A 21,974-nucleotide genomic window follows, 5' to 3' on the forward strand; every position below is an offset into this window, starting at 1 on the left:
CTTTACATAAGTGAATTGCTCCATCCCAGTTGAATCTCCTCTGCATTCTCTCTCGGACTTTTCCATCCTTCCTAAACTTTGAAAAAGTTGGAAAATAACCTCCTTACCTCTGAATTTGATGCCCAACTAATGAAGGCCAGTATTCCATACGACTTCCTAACCACGTGGTATCCCAGCTACCAGCATTATTACTTTCAAGGATCTGTGGATGTATCCTAGGATCCTCTGTTCCTTGAAACTTCCTAAGATTGTATCTTTCATGGCATTTGTCTTAGCCTCATCAATGCTACCCAAATGCATCACCTCACATTTCTCTGGTTTAAACCACGACTGCCATTTTTCAAGGTACTTCACCAAATCAATCTCTCTGCTACAATATCCATTCCTTTAATTATTACACTCCTTGCATTAAAATGCAAGTTAAAATAGCTTTAAATTTCTGTCACGTTTACTTACTTGTATGATTTCCTTATTAGATTTAGTTTTTCTCCTCTAGGTGCTTGTACCTCTGCCTCCAAACAAGTGCTCCAAGCCACCTGCCCAGTCAATTCATTTAAACCTTCCCCAAAAGCAAACCTCCCACAAAAGGTGTTAATCCCACTCTGGTTAATAAGCAACTTATCTCTCTTGTACACATTCCAACTTCTATAGAAACAGTCTTAATGAACCAGGAAACCAAAAGCCTTTCCTGTTACACTATCCTTTCTCGGTTCAAATTCAAACATTCACCTGACCTATATGCTTCAATTACTCTGGTCAAAGATTGTGGCACTGGAAGCCATCCTGAGATTACAATCTTTGAGGATCTGCTCTTTAAAAGCTACCTCGCTCCCTAAATCTACTAGCTTGCTAAATGTACTGTCTACAACATTCTTCATATTCTGGATGCTCTGTACCATGTAGATCCACAGCTCCAAATGTTCTAAGTGATCCACCAGCAGCTGGACACACTACCTCCACGTGTAGTCATCAGGGTCATTGAAAATGTCCTGATATCCCTAGCCTCCAAAACATTTATCGTTACTCCCTGTGCCTGGAAGAGTGAGTCTAGGAAAGAAAAATTCTCATCACTACTCACTCTAATTATCAGAGCTACATTTTGACCTCAATAGCAGCACTTCTACCTCACAATTCCTTCCAAAATTGCCAGTCCTGCTAGAACTTGCTGCAAAGTGCAATGTGTTATCTGCAGCTGGTAGGGATAAACAAATTCATTCCCTTATCTGGTCCTCTGCATTTTAAACAATGTGGATCAGTAGCTTAGACTTGCTCAATGTTCCAGGAAATATCATTTGATGCATGTCCAAAACCAAAATTGCATCAAACTCCAACATCATTCATCTCCTGATTTAATTTTTGGATTGATAAAACAGGGCCTGTCATATTTCTCTACAAGCAAAATGCATTTGAACCATATGACATTGAGACAAATAGCAACAGATGATTGATTTTCTAAGCCATTGCTCTGTCTTTTTAATACAAAATGGTAATTTTATTCAAGAGCTCTATCCAATAATATATTTAATGTTATAAATTGTTTCACAAAGACAACAGACAAAAACAAAACAGTCCCTCCCTCCCTCCTCCCTTCCCATACGTACAGATCTGTTCACCGTCAGAGCTTACATATATTTTAAGTATATAGAGTATAGTTGAGGAAACAACATTTTCATATATATATATATATAAAAAAGTTACTTTTGTACCCTTTTTTGTTCCTTTTTATTACTGTATCTGGGCCTCTATGTGGTCCAGGTATTGCTGCCAGACCTTTACAAAATTTTTTTCCTTAGATATACAGATGTTAATTTCTGCAGTCCATTGTGCTATAAGTAGAGGGGAGTCAGATTTCCAAGTGATCACAATACATTTTTTCACTATCACCATTGCGAGATTTGATATTTGGTCAATTTGTCGCTTATTTCAATAAAATTACAGAGTAGATATAGCTCCGGGTCGCCTGTGAAGGCCACTCCTGTTATTCTGGTTAATTTTTCTGCAATTTCTTGCCAAAATGCCCTCACTTTCAGGCACGACCACGTGGCATGTAGAAAAGTTCCTGTCTCAATCCCACATCTGAAACACATCTCTGAAATTTCAGCTTTTGATCTATGTAACTTTTGTGGGATAAGATACAAATTATACTGAACCAGTCCATATCTTGCATTTATAACTGATGTCATGCTGTCCTTACACCAATCTGACCAGCTTCTTTCTGAAATCATCACATCCAAGTCCGACTCTCATCTTTCCCTTGACCTCCGCAACCTAGTTTTGCACTTTCGCTCTGGAGAGCAGAGTACATTTTTGTTATAAATTTGGATGTATTCCCAATCCAAACCATTCATTCACTAATTTCTGGTGGGGTCAACGTTGGTCCCCATCTTTCTCTTAACGATCTAAACTGGAGAAAAACAGAAGAAGGACCCATTGGCCACTCCTTATTTGTGTTTTAATTGTTCAAAGGACATAAGAATTTCTTCCACATATATATTGTATACCTTTGCCAAACCACAAATTTAACATTCTATTGCCCATGTTCATAGACAATAATGGTGTTTTTATTGATAGCCCTACTTTTTTTCATTAATTTCTTGTCATGTTATAATCATATGTATTACAATGGAGTTATCCATCTTTTTCTTTAGTGATTTGACACTCCATTTATAGAAAAAGTCCTTTGCTTCCCCTGTCTCCATTGAGTACATTCCCATTTGAACTAAAAGCCAGGGGTTGTCTTCAGTGAAGAAGGCTGCGAGAAATCGAGCCTCTGCAGCTCGGTTATATTTTTTGAAATCCTGAAGTCTAACTCCTCCCAGCCGTAGTCCCATGTCAGTTTTTCCAATGCATTTCTTTGTGTCTTATTATTCCATAGGAACTGTCTAATATAGTTGTTTATTAGCTTTAAAAAGTTTTTAGGTTACAGAAAAGGCACCGATTGAAAGAGATATTGCAGTCTTGGCATTACTTTCATTTAGATGCAGTTAACCCTTCCCATCAAAGTAATCGGTAAGTCTCTCCATTTCTGTCGATCTCTTTCTATCTTCCCAAGAAGAGGAAGACCATTTAGCTTGTACAGATTTTGCAAGTTATTGTCAGTTGCCATTCCAGGATATTTTATTCCATCCATCTTCTATTTAAATGTACTTCCTTATTGATATCTTTCATATTCACTTTTTTTGTAATGGCATTATCTCACTTTTATCCATATTTATTTTGCAGCCTGATATTCTTTCATATTTTTTGAGTGTTGTTCGTAATTTTTCCAATGATTTAGCCAGTTCTGATAGGTACAATAGCACATCTTCGGCGAATGGACTGATTTTGTGTTCTTCTTGCTCGACTTTGAAGCCCTTTATATACAGATCCTTTCTTATTATCTCCGCCAGTGGTTCAATCACTAAAATAAAAAGAATTGGAGACAGGGGACATCCCTGTCAACTCCATCTACTCAAGGAGAACACTGCCGACATCTGATTATCTGTTATTATTTTAACTTGTGTTTTATGGCATAAAGTTTTTATCCAATTTATAAATGTTCTAGCGTTTTAAATAAAAAGGACCATCCCAGAGTCGAATGCTTTTTCCGCATCTAGGGAGACTTGGATTTTGTTCAGATTTAGCCATGTGTATTATATTAAATAATCTTACTATTTGAGGAATGCCTTCCTTTAACAAATCCTGCTTGGATTTGGCAAGTATTGTCCTAACCTATTAGCCAATGATACACGATCCTTTATCCGGACATCTAAAATCCGGAAATCTCTGAAATCCGGCAAGTGGGGACCGGCGGTTGGGGGAGGCGGCCGAGGGACTGTCGGTCGGAGGACACTGCTGGGCAGTCAGAGGAGACTGTTGGGTGGTCGGGGGACCAGCGGTCGGGGGACCGGCGGTCGGGGAAGGCGGCCGGGCGACTGGAAGGAGGTGGGGGTGGATACAGCAGCACAATTCGGGTGGGCTTTCCGAAATCAAGAAAAATCCAAAATTCGGAACACACTGTCCCCCAAGGGTTCCGGATAAAGGATCGTGTACCTGTATCTTATAATTAGCATTTAACAGGATATTGGTCTGTATGACAACGTTTTTAGTGGGTCCCTATTCTTTTTGGTAACACTAATAATTGCAGTTGAGAATGACTCCGGGAGGGTCTGGTTTTCACAGCTTAGTCCAGGACATCCATTAAAAGGGGAATTAATAATTTTTTGAATTGTCTATAAAACTCAGCCATTAGGGTGCCCAGGGCCTTTATGATTTTTTTCCCCCTTGAGATGGAAGTATCTAATTCTATCCTTTCTCTCTTCCAGCCTTGGAAGTTCAACATTCAGCAAAAATTCTTCCATTTTCTTGCCATCTCCTAGTAATTCTGATTTGTATAGTTTTGTGTTGTTAATTTCTTTTTGCTTATATACTAAAGTGTCTGTTTGTTTTATAGCATGTATCATTCTTAATGACTCCAGTTTTAATCTGCCAAGCTAAAACTTTGTGTGCCTGTTCACCCAGCTCATTGTATTGTTTAGTTTTTAATATAGCTTTTTCTATCCTTTATGTTTGTATTGTATTATATCTTAGCTTTTTATTCTCCAGTAATCTACATTTTTCTTGTAGTCCTGTTCTTTGATTTTTAAAAAATTCTTTAATACCCTTCTACAAACTGTTTAATTCTTCCATATGTTCTCTTTTAAGATTTTTGGCATAGGATACAACTTGTCCCCTTAAATATGCTTTAAGCATGTCCTATATCAGAAAACTATTATTAAAAATAATAAATTAATAAATACTTCTTTCTTTATAAATTTGCATGTCTATTCTTTTAAGCAATGTAGTATCAAGATGCCATCTGTATACATTCTCTTGCTTTTCCATTGTTGCTAGATATTCTGTATTTATCACTCTACTTTAACTGAGTAGATATTAATAATAATCAATCCTTGTATGCGAGTCATGCACCCTTGTGTAAAAGAGTAGTTTCTCTCTGTGGGATTACATACAGTATTAAGATTTAGATATTTCATATATGAAATTGTGGATTTTTTTGTGGCTTTTGCCCTCATTATTGTTCTTGCAAATTTATCTAGTATTGGTTCCAAGCAGAAATTAAAGTCTTGTGGCGGCACACATCGCGACGCAGGCGAACTGGCTCCGTGTGTAATGGCCACGGCAGCAGAATAGCTGCGTCAAGATGACACCGCCAGGTTTGGGCTCCTTCGTGGCCGGGAGAATTGTGCGCTCCCTCGGCTGCTTCATTGCGTCACAGCCGACGCGGGGCGGGACTTGCAGCCGCCTCTTAAAGCACAGCATGGGCTTTTGAATAAACAGTTGAAAAAGAAACCAACCTCAGCTCGTGGTTTCTGTTCGAATTCGTTCTGTGTAGCTACTGCTACAATCTCCTCCAACTAATATATTTTGTCTTCCCTCTGCTGTTTTTAAGAAGAATTCGTGGTATAAATATTCATAAATGTCCATGCTTCTCCATTAATTTTACAGTGTGCCATTACATACCTTCCAGCTTGATCAATCGAGGTATCTTCTATTAACACTGGTATATTTTTATTAATTAGAATAGTCACCCCTCTTGCCTTTGAACCAAAGGAAGACAATATTATTTGTCCCACCCATCCTCTTTTTAACTTATGTCCAATTTGGTAAGATGTGTTTCCTGCAAAAAATATTATATCCACTTTTAAATTCTTTAGGTATGCCAAGACCCTCTTCCTCTTGTCAATTTATCCCATTAATATTAAGACTAATAAAATTTAGTATTTATGCATACCATTTTTCAAACAGATATTGTACAACAATAAAATCTTTCCAATTTTTTTTAATACTTTTGTAACATTCCCCTTTTAAGAGACATTTCCAATACGTACATTTCCCCTTTAAGAAACACATGCACATCCCTAGCTCTGACAACGATGTTGACAATAGTACCTGGAAGCCTGCAAAAAAAAAAAGCCCGCAGGTGTGGTGGCACACTCTCTCATGGCGAATCAGCCCTGCATGTAATGCCATGTGGCGGGGCAGCCATGAAAAGATGACACCGTCAGGGATTCTTCCTGACTCAAGCTTCCCATGCAGCACGCGCCTTGGGCAGCGATTATGACATCACCACACATGTGGTGACTGAGCCAGCGCTGCCCTTAAATTTAAATAAAGCAGTCTTTAACGACCCTCATCGTGGTGGCTGTGCTTTCTTCAGCTGTGCCTAGTGCCAGATTGGTGACCCCGATGAGCCCAGATGTCTTTCTGGTCTCCGCGACATGGATTCGGCTGAGATTAACGCTGTGGCAATCAAGCTTTCCCCCCTTTCTGGACCCATCGCCAGCCGATGTAGTTTGGGCAGGCGGAAGCGCAATTCCAGCTCAGAAACATTTCAGCAGACGCCATTATGTCCTACCACGTTGTGAGCGCGCTGAACCAAGAAACAGCAGCTAGGGTGGATTACCTCATACGCCATCCACTGGCAGAGGGTAAATATATCACCCTCAAGAACTTGCTCTGAGGCACATTTGGCCTCACCTCCCAGCAGCGGGTTTTCAGGCTCTTACACCTGGATGGGCTTGGGGACCACAGCCCATCAGCACTAATGGATGAATTGCTGGCCCTGCCGAAGGATCATAAGCCTTTTTTCCTCTTTCACCAGATTTTCCTCGAGCAGATGCCTGAGGATATCCAGCTGCTCCTGGCAAATGAAGATTTCGCGGACCCAAGTAAAGTCGCGGCCCGGCCAGATGCCCTCTGGTGCACGAAGAGGGAGAACGAGGCAGCCCTCAACCAGGTTTTGCAACTGGCAACCGGCCGACTGCAAGCTGTCCCTAAGCATAAGCCAGAAGAGAGCCATTCCACCTTTTATCACCAGCGCTGGGGAGTGCAAGCCCGTAAGTGCTGGCAACCCTATAGCTTCCAGTGAAACAACCAGGCCAGCCATTGTTGATGGCTGCGACGGCTGGCCACGTGAACAGCCTCCTTCATGTCACCAATAAATCCACCGGCCAGCGTTTCCTAGTGGGCACAGGGGCCGAGCTGAGCGTCCTACCCCCCACAGCTCTAGAGACTCGCACCCGGTCTCACGACCAATGGTTCCACCATCAAGACCTATGGTACCTGCAGAGCACAGATCCAGATCGGCAAAGAAAAATTCCACTGGAGGTTCGTGTTGGCCTCGGTGTGCACCGCTTTGTTGGGGGCCGACTTCCTGAGGGCTCACAGTTTGCTGGTCGATATGAAGGGCAAGAGGCTAGTCAATACCCATATGTTCAACTCAGTGCGCTTGGACACCGTGGATGCCTGCAAACCCGAGATCACCACCGTTGCCAGGGATGAGTATTCGCGTATACTCCACGAGTTCCCCGCCATCTTGGATCCATGCTTCAATGCCGCCTTTTCCCACCATGAGGTGTTCCATCACATCTCCACGCAAGGCCCCCCCATTGAATTTTCAAGGCTGCAAGAGTTAGGGATTGTCCGGCGCTCGGACAGTGCCTGGGCATCACTCCTCCACATGGTCCCCAAATAGTCTGGGGGCTGGAGACCCTGTGAAGACTACCGGCACTGAACGATGCAACAACCCCCAACAGATAGCCAGTCACTCACATCCAAGACTTCTCGGCCAACCTCCACAGCGCACAGGTCTTTTCCAAAGTTGACCTGGTGCGGGGCTATCACCAGATTCCAGTGCACCCGGACGATGTGGGAAAGACGGCGATCATCACCCCTTTTGGCCTTTACGAATTCCTCCAGATACCCTTTGGGTTAAAGAACGCGGCCCAGACCTTTCAGCACCTCATGGACGCAGAAAGTAGGGTTTTGGACTTTGTGTTTATCTACCTAGATGATATTCTCATCGCCAGCCGCAACTGCGAAGAACACAAGGCCCACCTCCGCACCTCATTTACCCGGATGGCGTACTTCGGCCTCACGGTCAACGCGGCCACATGCCAGTTCTGCAAGCAGTCGCTGCAGTTCCTGGGGCACATCATCTCAGCAGCTGGGGCTGCTCCGGCACTGGAGAAGGTGGCGGCCGTCCAATGTTTCCCCAAACCAGCCACCCTCAAAGGCCTGCAGGAGTTCGTGGGGATGGTGAACTTTTACCATCATTTTATCCCCGGCGCCACCTGTACCATGCGCCCACTGTTCACACTGATCGCTGCAAAGGAAAAGACTTTATCCTGGTCAGAAAAGGTTGACAGGGCTGTTATGGCAATGAAGGAGGCCCTCACCAGCGCAACACTACTGGTGCACCCACGCCTGGAGGCACACACGGTGCTCTCAGTGGACGCCTAAGTCATGGCGATCGGAGGAGTTCTGGAGCAATAGCTTAACAGACAATTGCGCCCACTGGCCTTTTTCAATAAGCAGCTGTGCCCGCTGGAGCTCGAGTACAGCGCGTTCGATCTGGAACTCCTGGCGCTGTACTTGGCCATCCGCCATTTCCGTTACTTCCTGGAAAGCAGACCCTTCACGATCTTCACAGACCACAAGCCCCTCACCCAGGCACCCGTGATGGCCAAGGACCCATGGTCAGCCAGGCCACAGCGCCACCTCTCTTACGTGTCGGAGTTCACCACCGACATTCGGCACAGAACAAGCAAGGACAATGTGGTAGCGGACGCACTCTCGTGCCCGACCATCAACACAGTCGTCCCCGGCCTTGACTATATGCAGCTAGCACAGGCCCAGCGGCATGACACAGAGACACAAGCCCTTTGGACCACCATCTCGGACCTTGACCTTAAAGACATTCAGTTGCCCAACATCTAGCACACACTGCTCTGCGATGTCTCCACTTGTCGACCATGTCTGGTAGTCCCAGTCTCCGCAATGGAGAGCGAGGGTCTTCAGCCTAGTCCATGACCTAGCTCACGACTTGGTGAAGACGTTCGTGAGGATGGTGGCGGAGCGGTTCGTGGGGCTCGGGCTCAAGAAGGAGGTGGCAGAAGACTCGGATGATGGAGTAGTGGCCGGTAGGAGAATACCAGCCCTCTCCAGAAAAGAAGAAATAAAGTGAAGAAAACACGAAGTTCAAGAAACACAAAACACAACAAATAAAAGATAAAGGTGCAGAGAAAAGAAAGAAAATGGTACCCAAGAAGGAAAAAGCAAAACCAACGGGAAAAAAAGAAGCCGGAAGAGAAAGGAGAAGGCCTTACCTGCATGAAGAGGCAGGGAGCCACCGTGGAGAGAGGAGCCCGCACCCCGAGGTTAGTGGCAACCCCACAGAGTCGCGACCTTCCAACTGCGGGACTGCAAAAATGGATCTCTGAGCCAAACAGAAGTGCGCAATGCACACAGTAAGGAAAAGGAAAACACCGACGGGAGGGGGGCCCAGCTGTGGAGTGAACTTGCACAGCGCGACCAGCTGAGAGATGCCCGACAGCAGGGCTCTCAGCTGGAAGAAGAGGAAAGCGACAGGAAAGGGAGTGATAGGAAAGAAAAACAACAGGACACCCAACAGATAACTAGCCAATAAGAGGAGGACCAACAGGAAGAAGCCATGCAAAAAATCACCCAGCAAATTGAAGCAAGCTGCTCAACAAGAAAGTCAGAAGAGATACAGATACAAGGAAGAGAAGTAGAAAGCACAAACACAGATGCAGACAGAAGAAGAAGAAGAAGAAGAAGACGACCAAGCTCCGCACAGAGGAATAAAAGATAAAATAGATGGACAGAATATAGATTTTTAAAATTTTCAAGAACAAATGAAAGCATTAAAAGAATTTAGTGAAATTAAAAATGAAAACTACAGAAGAAAAAGTGAGTAGAATAGAGCTGGTCATGACAGAAATAGGGAAAAGATTAGAAAATATGGAAGCACGAGAAATGGCTGTAGAAATGGAAGTGAACGACCTAAGAAGAAAATTGGAAGACAGTGACAAAAAAGTTAGAGTCACAAGAGTTGTTAGCTCAGAAGATGGATATAATGGAAAACTATAGTAGGCGAAACAACAAAGATAGTGGGCCTAAAGGAAGATGAAGAAGGCACAAATATGAAAGGAATTATAAAAGAATGAATCCCAAAGGTCCTGGGAATGCCAGAAATACAGGAAGGAATGGAAATAGAAAGGGCACACAGAACACTAGCCCCGAAACCACAGCCACAACAAAAACCAAGATCCGTTTTAGTAGAATTTCTGAGATACATGACAAGAGAAAATATATTGTAGAGGGCAAGGAATAAAATTAAAGAAGACAAAAAACCATTGGAATACAAGGGTCAAAAAATATTTTTTACCCAGACATAAGTTTTGAACTCCTAAAGAAGAGGAAGGAGTTTAACACAGCAAAATTGATCCTATGGAAAAAAGGTTATAAATTTCTGTTAAGATATTCAACTGTGCTTAAAATATTTATCCCGGGGAAGCAAAACAGACTGTTCTTGGATCAGCAGAAAGCACAAGAATTTGCAGAATGCCTGCAGGACAGAAGGAGAGATGAAGAGATGTAACAAGAATGACGACAAACTACATATAAAGATGTAAAAATAATGTATAAGTAAGAACTAAAGAAAGGAAAGAAAAGGGAAGTAAGGGAGAGGAAACAAAAGGAGGGGAAAAAAAGACAGTGAGCTTTGTTAAATGTAAAGATAAAAGTTTTTTTCTGGAGGGGTTGGGTGGGAGAGAGTAACAGTCACTGCAAAATCAGTTGACGCTTGTGAGCGGGTTCGCAATCCAAATGGAGAGGGGAGTTGTGGTTGCCCAGCAGGGGAGAAGGGGCAAAAGTTGAACTATTTTATGTTTTACAAGTGTTGTCATACATAGAGTTCAAAAAGGGAAAACTGAGATGAAAATGGAGAAAAGAGAAAAGGTGGTGGTGAGGAAGTGGAAATGAGGTGTGAACGGAGTATGAGATGGCCATGTTGAACTATATGACTATAAATATTAATGGAATACATAACCAAATTAAAAGGAAGAGGCTATTAAATTTACTGAAAAAAGAAATAAATAGATATAACATTTGTGTAGGAAACGCATCTAACTGAAGTGGATCATAATAAGTTAAGGAGAGACTGGGTAGGGCACATAACGGCAGCATCATATAATTCAAAAGCCAGAGGTGTAGTTATATTAATCAATAAAAATGTACCAATCAAAATAGAGGAGGAATAATAGATCAACCAGGGAGATATGTAATGATAAAGTGTCGGATATATTCAGAATTCTGAAATTTGGTCAATATATATGCACCTAATGACGAGGATTAAAAGTTTATGCAAGATATTTTTTTGAAGATTGTAAATACGCAGGGGAATATATTGATAGGAAGGGATTTTAAACTTAATTTGGACCCAAAGTTGGATAAAACTGGACAAAAGACTAGCAAAAAGAATAAAGTGGCCAAATTAATGATTAAATCAATGCAGAAAATGCAACTTTTGGATATATGGAGGAGGCAGCACCCAAGGAAGAAGGAATGCTCATATTATTGGAGTAGACATAGAACATACTCAAGGATTGACATGTTCCTGTTGTTAGCCCATATTCAAGGGAGAGTTAGGAAAATTGAATATAAAGCTAGATTGCTATCTGATCATTCACCCCTGTTATTAGCAACAGAACTGGAGGACATCTCACCAAGAACATATAGATGGAGATTAAACTCCATGCTAATTAAAAGACAGAAATTTAGAGAATTTATTGAATGCCAAATTAAAATGTACTTTGAAATAAATACGGAATCAGTGAAAGACAAATTTATATTATGGGATGCAATGAAAGCCTTCATTAGAGGGCAGATAATAAGTAAGATGAAAAAGGACTACAATCGGGAAATAGAATAGTTGGAAAGGGAAATAGTAAGTACAGAAAAAGAACTAGCAACAAGGGAAGATACAAGAAAAAGAAGAGAATTGGTGGACAAAAAAATAAAATACGAAACATTATAAACGTATAAGGTGGAGAAGAACATAATGAAAATAAAACAGAAGTATTACGAGCTAGGAGAAAAAACGCACAAAATATTAGCCTGGCAACATAAAACAGAACAAGCTAAAAGAATTGTATTGGCATCAAGGAAAAAGGACAAACAAATTACATACAATCCAATGGAGATTAATGAAAACTTTAAGGAATTCTATGAACAATTATACCGAACTGAGAACGAGGGGAAAGAAGACAAAACAGATGAGTTTTTAGCTAAAATTGAACTACCGAAATTACAAGAAGAGGAGCAAAACAAATTGATAAAACCATTTGAAATAGAGGAAATACAGGATATATTAAAAAAGCTAACAAACAATAAAACGCCTGGAGAGGATGGACTCCCAATAGAATTCTATAAAACATTTAAAGAGTTATTAAGTCCTTCTCTCCTGGAAGTAATGAAACAGATAGAAGAAACACAAAACTTGCCAGATTCATGTAAAACAGCAATAATTACAGTAATACCAAAGACGGGGAAAGATCCACTAACACCAGCATCATATTGACCAATATCTCAACTTAATTCAGATTATAAGATAATACCAAAATTATTAGCAAACAGATTGGCCGACTGTGTACCAAAAATAGTAAAACAATATCAAACTGGATTTATTAAGAAAAGACGAACAGTGGATAATGTCTGTAAATTCATTAATTTAATCCAAGCAGTACAAGGAAATACGATACCAACAGTAGCTGTTGCTTTAGATGGAGAAAAAGCCTTTGATGGGGTAGAATGGAATTATTTATTCAAAGTATTACAGAGGTTAAACCTACCAGAAAAATATATTAATTGGATTAAAGCATTATATAAGGGACCATTGATGAAGCTGACAGTAAATGGATATGTATTGAACCAATTTAAATTAAGTAGGTCAACTAGGCAGGGATGTCCACTATCTCCGTCACTGTTCGTTTTAGCAATAGAACCCATGGCAGAACTGATAAGCACAGAAAATAAAAGGGATAAAAATAAAGGAGAAGGAAATATAAAATCAGTTTATTTGCAGATGACATCATAATATACTTAACAGAACCAGAAATATCAATAAAAGAACTACATGAGAAATTGACGGAATATGGAAAAATATTGGGGTACAAGATCAATGCAAATAAAAGTGAAGTGATGCCAGTGAATAATGCGGATTACAGAGTTTAATAAAGAATCACCATTTAAATGACAAACACAAGAAATTCAATACCTAGGTATTAGATTAGATAATAATTTAGGCCACCTATACAAATTAAATTATCAGTCATTAATGAAGAAATTACAGGATGATTTAAAACATTCGAAAGAATTGCCACTAACCTTGATAGGGAGGGTAAATTGTATTAAAATAAATGTCTTCCCAAGGATACAATATTTATTTCAATCGTTACCAATTCCCTTAACAGAGAAATTATTTCATGAACTAAAGAAAATAACAAGGAAATTCTTATGGAAAGAGGGGAAACCGAGGATAGCGCTAGATAAATTAACAGAATGGTAAAAACAAGGGGGCTTACAGCTACCAAACTTTAAGAATTATTATAGAGCAGCACAATTAAGGTATCTATCAGATTTTTATCAAACAAGGGAAAAACCAGATTGGACCAAGATAGAGCTAGATAAAATAGGAGAGAAGGTACTTTATAAGTGGGATGAAAATCTGGAACAATATAAAAGTTCACCAGTACTGTATCATTTACTCAACATATGGAAGAAGATTCACGTAGAAAGGAAAAAAAAATAAATTACCAATTACTAAAATTACTATTGACGCAAAATCAGCTAATCCCTTTTACAATAGATAACCTTTCCTTTAGAGAATGGAAGAGAAAAGGAATTAAAAGAATAGAAAATTGTTTTTTGGCAAATAATTTATTAACATTTGAACAAATGAAGTACCAATATGGAATAACTCATGGTACACTGTTTGCATACCATCAACTGAAAGTCTACTTAAAGGACAAATTGGGAAGCAGACTGAGATTACCAGAAAGAAGCAGCATTGAATATGTGATTACAGAAACAACGATAATAAAAAAAATTATAACAAACATGTACATCAAGCTGCAAGAGAAGGAAAATTATGAAATAAGCTATAAACCCAAACAAAAGTGGGAAAAAGATTTAAACATAAAGATAAAAAATGAAATATGGGAAAAGTTATGCTCTGGAACTATGAAGAATATAATAAACACGAGGTTACCCATGATACAATATAATTGGTTATACAGGCTATATATCACGTCCAAAAAGTTAAATAAATTGGATCCAACAGTATCAGATAGATGTTTTCGCTGTAAGAAGGAAATGGGAACAACAGTACATGCAATTTGGGCATGTGAGAAAGTGAAAAAGTTTTGGGAAGATCTAAATCAGGTATTAAATATAATCACAAAAAGCAACATAACAAAAAATCGCGAGATCTTTCTTCTAAGTAATATAAGAAGTAAAGAATTAGGCCTCAAACTGGATGAAGCACAAAAAAGATTTATTATGATAGCCTTAGCTGTAGTAAAATAATGTATAATGTCAACTTAGAAATCAGAAGAGAGCCTGAGAGTACAGCAATGGTTGTGTGGCGGTGCACTCTCCCATGGCGAACCGACCGACCCACGTGTAATGCCACATGGCGGGACAGCCATGGGAAGATGGCGGCATCAGGGGTTCTTCCTGACTCAAGCCTCCCTCGCAGTGCGTGCCTCGGGCAGCAATTATGATGTTACCACATGTGGTGTCTGAGCCAGTGCTGCCCTTAAAGGGGCGCGTGCTAAATTCAAATAAAACAGTCATTATTGACCCTCAACGTGGTGGCTGTGCTTTCTTCAGCTGCGCCTAGCATTACACAGGTTCTTCCAAAGAGAGGAAACCCTCCCTTTGGCGCCAGCTTTTAAAACCGCTCCTCTCCTTGTGCCATCTAACTCCCCCACCTCCCCCCCCCAAGTTGGAGTTCCCACCTTGCTGGTTTTCTTACCACCTTTCAAAGCTCTCCATATAAACTGTTTTTTTTTCTTTTAATTGTGAAAACAAGATGGCTCAGTACTATTAGTATAAATAAAAAGATACATCTTTTCAGTCCTTTCAGCTGGCGACTGTAATCTTTTCATAACTTTCTTAAACATTCTTCCACTTCTTTATTCTTGAAAACCCATTGATTACCTTCTGAGACATCCACCCTCAGTGTTGATGGATGAATCAATGAATATTTAAAGTTTTTGGATCACAGTTGTCTCTTTACCTAACTTCCTTTCTTTGTTTGACCAAGGTTATGGCTGAAGTCCTGGAAAAACATTACTTTTGCATTGTCCACCATTTTTTTTTTTGAATATTCATATGCTGCTTTCAAGATCGCATTTCTTTTCCACAACTTAAAGTCTTACTAGGACTGGTCTTGGCCGCTGTTTGCTGGTTCTTCTGGGTCCGATGATCCAGTGAGCCTTTTCAATTTACAGCTTTGCATATAACTTATTTTTTTTCCAGCATTTGTGGGATCCATGTTTCAAAGAAACTCACCACATCTTTTCCCTCTATTCCTTCTCTCAGTCCAATGATTCTTATATTGCTATGTTTGCTAAACTTTTACATATGGTCGATCTTGTCCAACAGTCCTTTTTCTGAATACCATATTTTTGCTTTTTATTCCAGTACCTTCAGCCTCTCTTTTGTTTTGCCCGGCTCAGCCTCTGAATGAGTTATTCGTTCACTTAAGTCTTCCAAAACTTTGTTAATTTCCATTACCTCCTCTGATATATCTCTCATCACTGATTCCATAAAACAACTGCATAAAGTTTCCATCATGTTCAGGATGGAGGGTTTTCTTAAGCTGATTCCCCAGCTCTGCTGGCTTCAGCTGGTCCAAAAGCCCCTCCTGAGTCACTCCTCATCAAGCTTCCACTCAATGTTCCTGACTGAGCCATTACTTCTTCAGTTTTTGTTCTTGGTTGCCTCGGTCATTTAGCACTTAGCACTTGCTTTATCCATTTTTGACAATAAAATTCTGATTTTTAAGCTTTTAAACTGTCTTTTTAATACTTTTTGTGGAAGCTCCTTCAAACCACCTGCTCAGATCATTAGCATGGCCACATCCCCTTTTAATGTTATTGTAGTGACACTAAGGCGGCACAACTCCCAGGAGGCATTGAACAAGCCACATGATGTCAGTGCGTGATGACATCAGAGCGTGTCAAGTGCTTTTAAGAGGGTGCACAGGTGATGAAGAGTAAATCTGTTTGATTCACTCTAAAAACGCCTTGTGTGGTTATTTCATCATGTTCACTGTAAATCCAGTGGCCACATTATATTTAAATGAAAACATGATTTGGAGTTTAGTGCGGAGTTTCTTTGCCTTCAAGTGCAAATGTGTGCCAAAGATTTTGAGGAGGTGGGAGTGGGTTGGGAGAAAAGGTTTGGGGTCATTGGAAAAAAAGGGAAACAGAAAATAAAACATTTCTTACTGTCTGATGACCAGTTGGAAGGAGAATAGCCTTTCAGTGGCAAAAGTTCTATTTCACTGTTTGATGATGGCCCATAGAAAACACTGCATGCGATGAAAGTGTCAACTGAATCAAATTTCAAAGTTTTTGATATAACCCAGAGATCATCTATAAAAAGCAAAAATTGGAAATAAATGATAGAGCAAATAATAACAAATTTTCAATTTTGTTTTAATATCAGGGCTGTTCTGATGAATTTCAATGGATATCTTTTTTTTTTAATTCTCTTTAAAAACTTCAAATCAATTTTTTTGTTAACAACACTATTTTAAACTTGCTGAGCATATTATGAGGCAGGAAAAATCATGGGTAATGGATCAATACTGTCACAGGTGATTTCTAGCAACTGATGTTTTCAAATAACACCTGCAGCAAAGCTGCCCTGATTCAGGGATGATAACTGCCAGCCTTACTTCCACAGGTGCATCCACCAAGTTGAAAATCAACTCATAGTTGAACATTTTTCAACACAAGATGTTACTGTTTTCAATTTTCTTGAGGGCATATCATGCATGGGCAACAGCATAATATTTTCCCCATATTAGCGACTGATGTGTTGACATAAATTCAGTATTTTGTCTATCTATAGTCAACTGTACTTAAAACTGAAAAGTTTAAGCGCACCTTTACTGTAGACTGATGAGTGCTCTTTCCTGCTCAACCAAAGATATAGTTTAGTTTTATAGCAGTTTTCCAAATTCCCATCATTTATTAATTCTTTCAATTTGCCATGATTATTTTTTTTTATTTGGAAAGCAGGTGTTTTTCTGTAGATAGACAATATGAACATCAATGTATTGCATTCAAAAACATTCAATATGTCTTATTTTTAAAAATAAATAGGTGAAAATAAATTTACTTAATAGAACCGTTAAATTCAAGAAAACATTGCATGACATTCTTGAATGAAAACTCAAAATGCCTGAAAAAAAGATAATGTTGCAAGCCTTGGACCCTTCATCAGACTGGGAAAAAGAGAAAACAATTTAAATTTCAGTTGTAGAAACGTGGACAGGAAAAATCTGACTGGGCAAAAACTACTTGGGTAAAGGTAGTAGTAAAAATAGTAGTTAGAAACTTTGTCTGTGTGGTGTGTTTTTATTATCACAGCTTTAGAACAAGCCCAGTATGGCTTTGGCACATGCCCAGCGAACCAGATTATTTTGGTTAAAAAACCAGAACCAAGATGAAAACAGACTAATAAGGAGTGAAAGAAACAGTCACCCAAAGTTAGAGAAGTTGATACAAATCCTGGAAGGTTGCAATGTGTTCTATCCATGTGGATAGGGAAAGTTGAAATGATACAAGCCAAATGCAGGCAAACAGGGCCAACTTAGAATGGCATGGTTTCTGTGTTATATAGCTCCATGGCTTTATTCCTCAAGCTTATGTTGGGTCTCATTGTAAAAGTGCAGGAGGCACCAACAGATAAGTCAGAATGGAAGCAGAATGAAAAATCAAAGTGACAGTTTTGAGTCAAATCCTGCAGAGAAAATGTGCATTGGCAAAGTAATCACCAATCTGAATTGAGTTTCTCCAATGGAGAGGCAACCACATCGTGAACATCAATTGCAATACACCAATTAAGGGGTTAAATCTAATTTAAAATTGAAATTTGCTAAAATTGCTTTAGCAATAGCTAGAAAATGCATTACAGTAACTTGGAAATCAGATATAGATTTGGAACTGGAGAAGTTTGAAGCTGTCTACCACTTGACAAAATCACATAATTTAAGAGATAAATAATTATTTTATAAAATACGGAGTCCATATTTACAAAGTATTGGTATAAATATTGAAATGAAATTCTGACGTTCCCTTATTTCCTCATAGGTCTCCACATTTTATAAGAAGTTTTGTTAGTATGGAGTACTTCTGTTTCTATAGATAGCACATATATTTGTAATGGATTTTTAATATTACATAATAATTGTAATTTCTTTTGTGGTTTTAAAATTTATAAATACACCAGGTTATAAAAGTGAAAGGATTGTTGCTTCACCAAGAAAGACTTTTTGGGCTCAAGTTGGTGAGAAGGAAAGAGGTGAAGGACAAATACTGCACCTCCTCCAGCTTAATAAGAAACCAGTTTTGATGTACACACAATAATAAAAATTACTGCAGTTTATTGTTGAGACACTGATGCCAAGTATCATAGAAATAAGGCATACCTTACGTGAAGCTGACATCCACAGTACAGTGGAATATGCTGACTTCTAACAAAAGCACCCAAACTCTTGGCATCAGGCAACTCCAACTTAGACTGAGGCTCGATTTTCTGATTCAATTCAATGGGCAGCACATGATCTAACCACTTGAAAAATTTACACTGGTCAAGTTTTGAGGCATCACAAGTATAGAACAAACGACCCTAAATAAAAAGAAATGTAATTTAAATTTTAGAACGATATTCAAATGGAAGAAGGAAAGCAGTGACTTAGCAGTTCAAATTATACTGAAAACATTCCACATTTAAGAAAATGTTAAGAGTAGGCCATAGGTGGATGAGAGCGCATTTAAAATGTTCACAGTTTAGTACACAATCAATCCCTGAAAATACTTTTGCATTGTCTGAGATCAGTTTTCATCCTTCTGAATAAATAATTTTATTAATTTCTCACTCTAAAAAATGCAATGTAAACAGCACAACCATGACTCAACAACTTTCTGGCTGAGCTTAATCCTGAATGCAGAAATGGGATACAAAGGCTGTTTATTTACCAGTGGGTGCTGAGATGAATGAGGTAAGTGCACAGTGATAGATCTGCCCTCAGCAGTTGGAAACTGCAGATGAGGAATGAAGCAGCATCTATTTTTTTCCTCTCTGTGATGATTTAGATTTACGTTTTCAGCTGGACATTAAATGGACCTGAGTCAACTCTCATGTGCCCATTTGTAAAATACTCACTGCTTCGAGGTAATATACCAAAATCTATCTTCAAGTGAGATACCCAGACCATAAGCAAGATATTTATGCTTATTCCTTAATTACAACCAAGACCAGTAAACATCAGTAACATGGCAAGCTTGAGGGAGGGGGCAGGAGTCAGTAATGATGAAAATTGGACATAGGCAAAGATATAATATTGAAGAAGCTGTGACTACTAGATAATAAACATATCCAATATTCTCTCCTAACCATAAGGACTGATAACCATAACTAGCATTGAATGTATTACTAACTATTTTGTGCCTCTGCCACGTCAAAGGTACCCCCCCCCCCCCACCCCCACATCTTCATCTAACACCCACACATTACACTTTGCAGGGATAGTCAAAGTAACAACCAAGTATGACAAATTCTGCTTTTATCAACAAGCCAAAGCTGAAAGTCTGTAATTTAATTATACTTCTAAATGAAAAAAAGTTAACTTAAAATGTTACCTTATTTGGGCCTTCCTTTTTAACCATAGCAAGTTTTGCAGGTTGTTGATGTTGACAAAGTGGGACAGAATGTTGCTCTTTTTTAGGTTTGCATGCTATTTCTGAAGAATATTCAGACATGTCAACTTTTGACAAAGCTTTGTGAAGTTTCTGAGACAGTTCATAGAGCAAAACGTTGAAATGTTCTGAAAAACAAATTTAAAGCTCGTGATTTCAGTGAAGAGTTTAGTCTGTTAAAAGATTAACTAAGGAAATTAAAAATAGATGAACAAATAAAATTGTAACTAATCAGTATATGAATCAATTTTCACACTTTGCACCCCATGTATTCAAAATCTAGATCAATTTGATGATAAGTTCTGACTGTAAAGAACACAGGACTCAAAATAGCCTCTTGAATCCAAGGTGATATCTCTTCAAAAAATATATACAGGAACATTTTCAGAAGTACATTTAAATCGAGGATCAGAAGTCAAATTTAAACAATGATGAAACCATTCTTCCTCAACCAGTTCTCATTTCGACATCCCTCCAAGAATGTATAGATGGAGATTAAACCCCATGCTACTTAAAAGACAGGATTTTAGAGAATTTATTGAAAAACAATTAAAAATGTACTTTGAAGTAAATACGGAATCAGTGGAAGATAAGTTTATACTATGGGAAGCAATGAAAGCATTCATTAGAGGACAAATAATAAGTTATGCAACCAAGATGAAGAAGGACTATAATCAGGAAACAGAGCAGTTGGAAAGGGAAATAATAAACATAGAAAAAAAATTAGCAATAAAGGAAGATACAACCAAAAGAAGAGAATTGGCGGTTAAAAAAATAAAATATGAAACATTACAAACATATAAGGTGGAGAAGAATATAATGAAGACAAAACAGAAATATTATGAACTAGGTGAAAAAACACAAAATCTTAGCATGGCAGCTTAAGACAGAGCAAACTAAGAAAATGGTATTGGCAACAAGGAAAAAAGACAAACAAATTACATATAATCCAAAAGAAATTAAGGAAAACTTCAGAGAATTCTATGAACAATTATACCGAACTGAAAACGAAGGGAAAGAAGGGAAAATAGATGAATTTTTGACTAAAATTGAACGACCAAAACTACAAATAGAGGAACAAAATAAATTAACAGAACCATTTGGAACAGTAGAAATACAAGAGATAATAAAAAATTTACCAAATAATAAGACACCAGGAGAGGATGGACTCCCAATAGAATTCTACAAAACATTTAAAGATCTAATAATACCGCCCCTCCTGGATGTAATCAACCAGATTGATGAGACACAAAACTTACCAGATTCATGTAAAACAGCAATAATTACAGTGATACTAAAACAAGGGAAAGATCCACTCTCACCAGCGTCATATAGACCAATATCTCTGCTAAACACAGATTATAAGATAATAGCTAAACTATTAGCGAACAGATTAGCAGAACAGGTACCGAAAATGGTAAATTTAGACCAAACTGGATTTATCAAAAAAAGACGCACAACAGACAATATTTGTAAATTTATTAACTTAATTCATGCAGTAGAAGGAAATAAAGCACCGGCAGTAGCAGTTGCTTTAGACGCAGAGAAGGCCTTCGACAGAGTAGAATGGAATTACTTGTTCAAAGTATTGCAAAAATTCAGTTTACCGGAGAAGTATATTAATTGGATTAAAGCATTATATGAGGGACTGTTAGCGAAAGTGACAGTAAATGGACATGTATCAAAGCAATTTAACTTAAGCAGGTCAACGCGGCAGGGATGCCCACTATCACCATTATTGTTTGCGCTAGCTATAGAACCACTAGCAGAATCGATAAGAATAGATAATAATATAAAAGGAATAAAAATAAAAGACAGGGAATATAAAATCAGTCTATTTGCGGATGATGTGATAGTGTACTTAACAGAACCAGAACTATCAATAAAAGAACTATATAAGAAATTGAAGGAATATGGAGAAGTGTCAGGATACAAGATAAACATAAATAAAAGTGAAGCAATGCCTATGAATAACGCGGATTTCTCAAAATTTAAGGAGGAATCCCCATTCAGATGGCAAATGCAGGCAATAAGATACCTAGGTGTGCAAATAAACAAAAATCTAGGCCAATTATATAAACTCAATTACAATCCACTAATGAAAAAATTACAGGACGATTTAGAGCATTGGAAAGA

The 21,974-nt window shown here is 38.8% G+C and overlaps 1 protein-coding gene across 2 annotated transcripts in view; it reads right to left on the reverse strand.

Moving 5' to 3' along the window:
* Positions 1-21,974, reverse strand: part of LOC138757984 (5'-3' DNA helicase ZGRF1-like) — a 148,338-nt gene that overhangs the window by 61,680 nt on the left and 64,684 nt on the right. For both annotated transcript variants that reach the window (XM_069926200.1, XM_069926199.1), the window contains 4 exons: positions 19,782-19,966; positions 18,569-18,768; positions 17,022-17,164; positions 16,359-16,505 (listed from right to left, as the gene is read on the reverse strand). In XM_069926200.1, the coding sequence (XP_069782301.1) occupies positions 16,359-16,505; positions 17,022-17,164; positions 18,569-18,768; positions 19,782-19,966 (675 nt within the window). The remainder of the gene's footprint in view (positions 1-16,358; positions 16,506-17,021; positions 17,165-18,568; positions 18,769-19,781; positions 19,967-21,974) is intronic.

Source organism: Narcine bancroftii, chromosome 3 (assembly GCF_036971445.1).
Source record: "Narcine bancroftii isolate sNarBan1 chromosome 3, sNarBan1.hap1, whole genome shotgun sequence".
Taxonomy (NCBI): Eukaryota; Metazoa; Chordata; class Chondrichthyes; order Torpediniformes; family Narcinidae; genus Narcine; species Narcine bancroftii.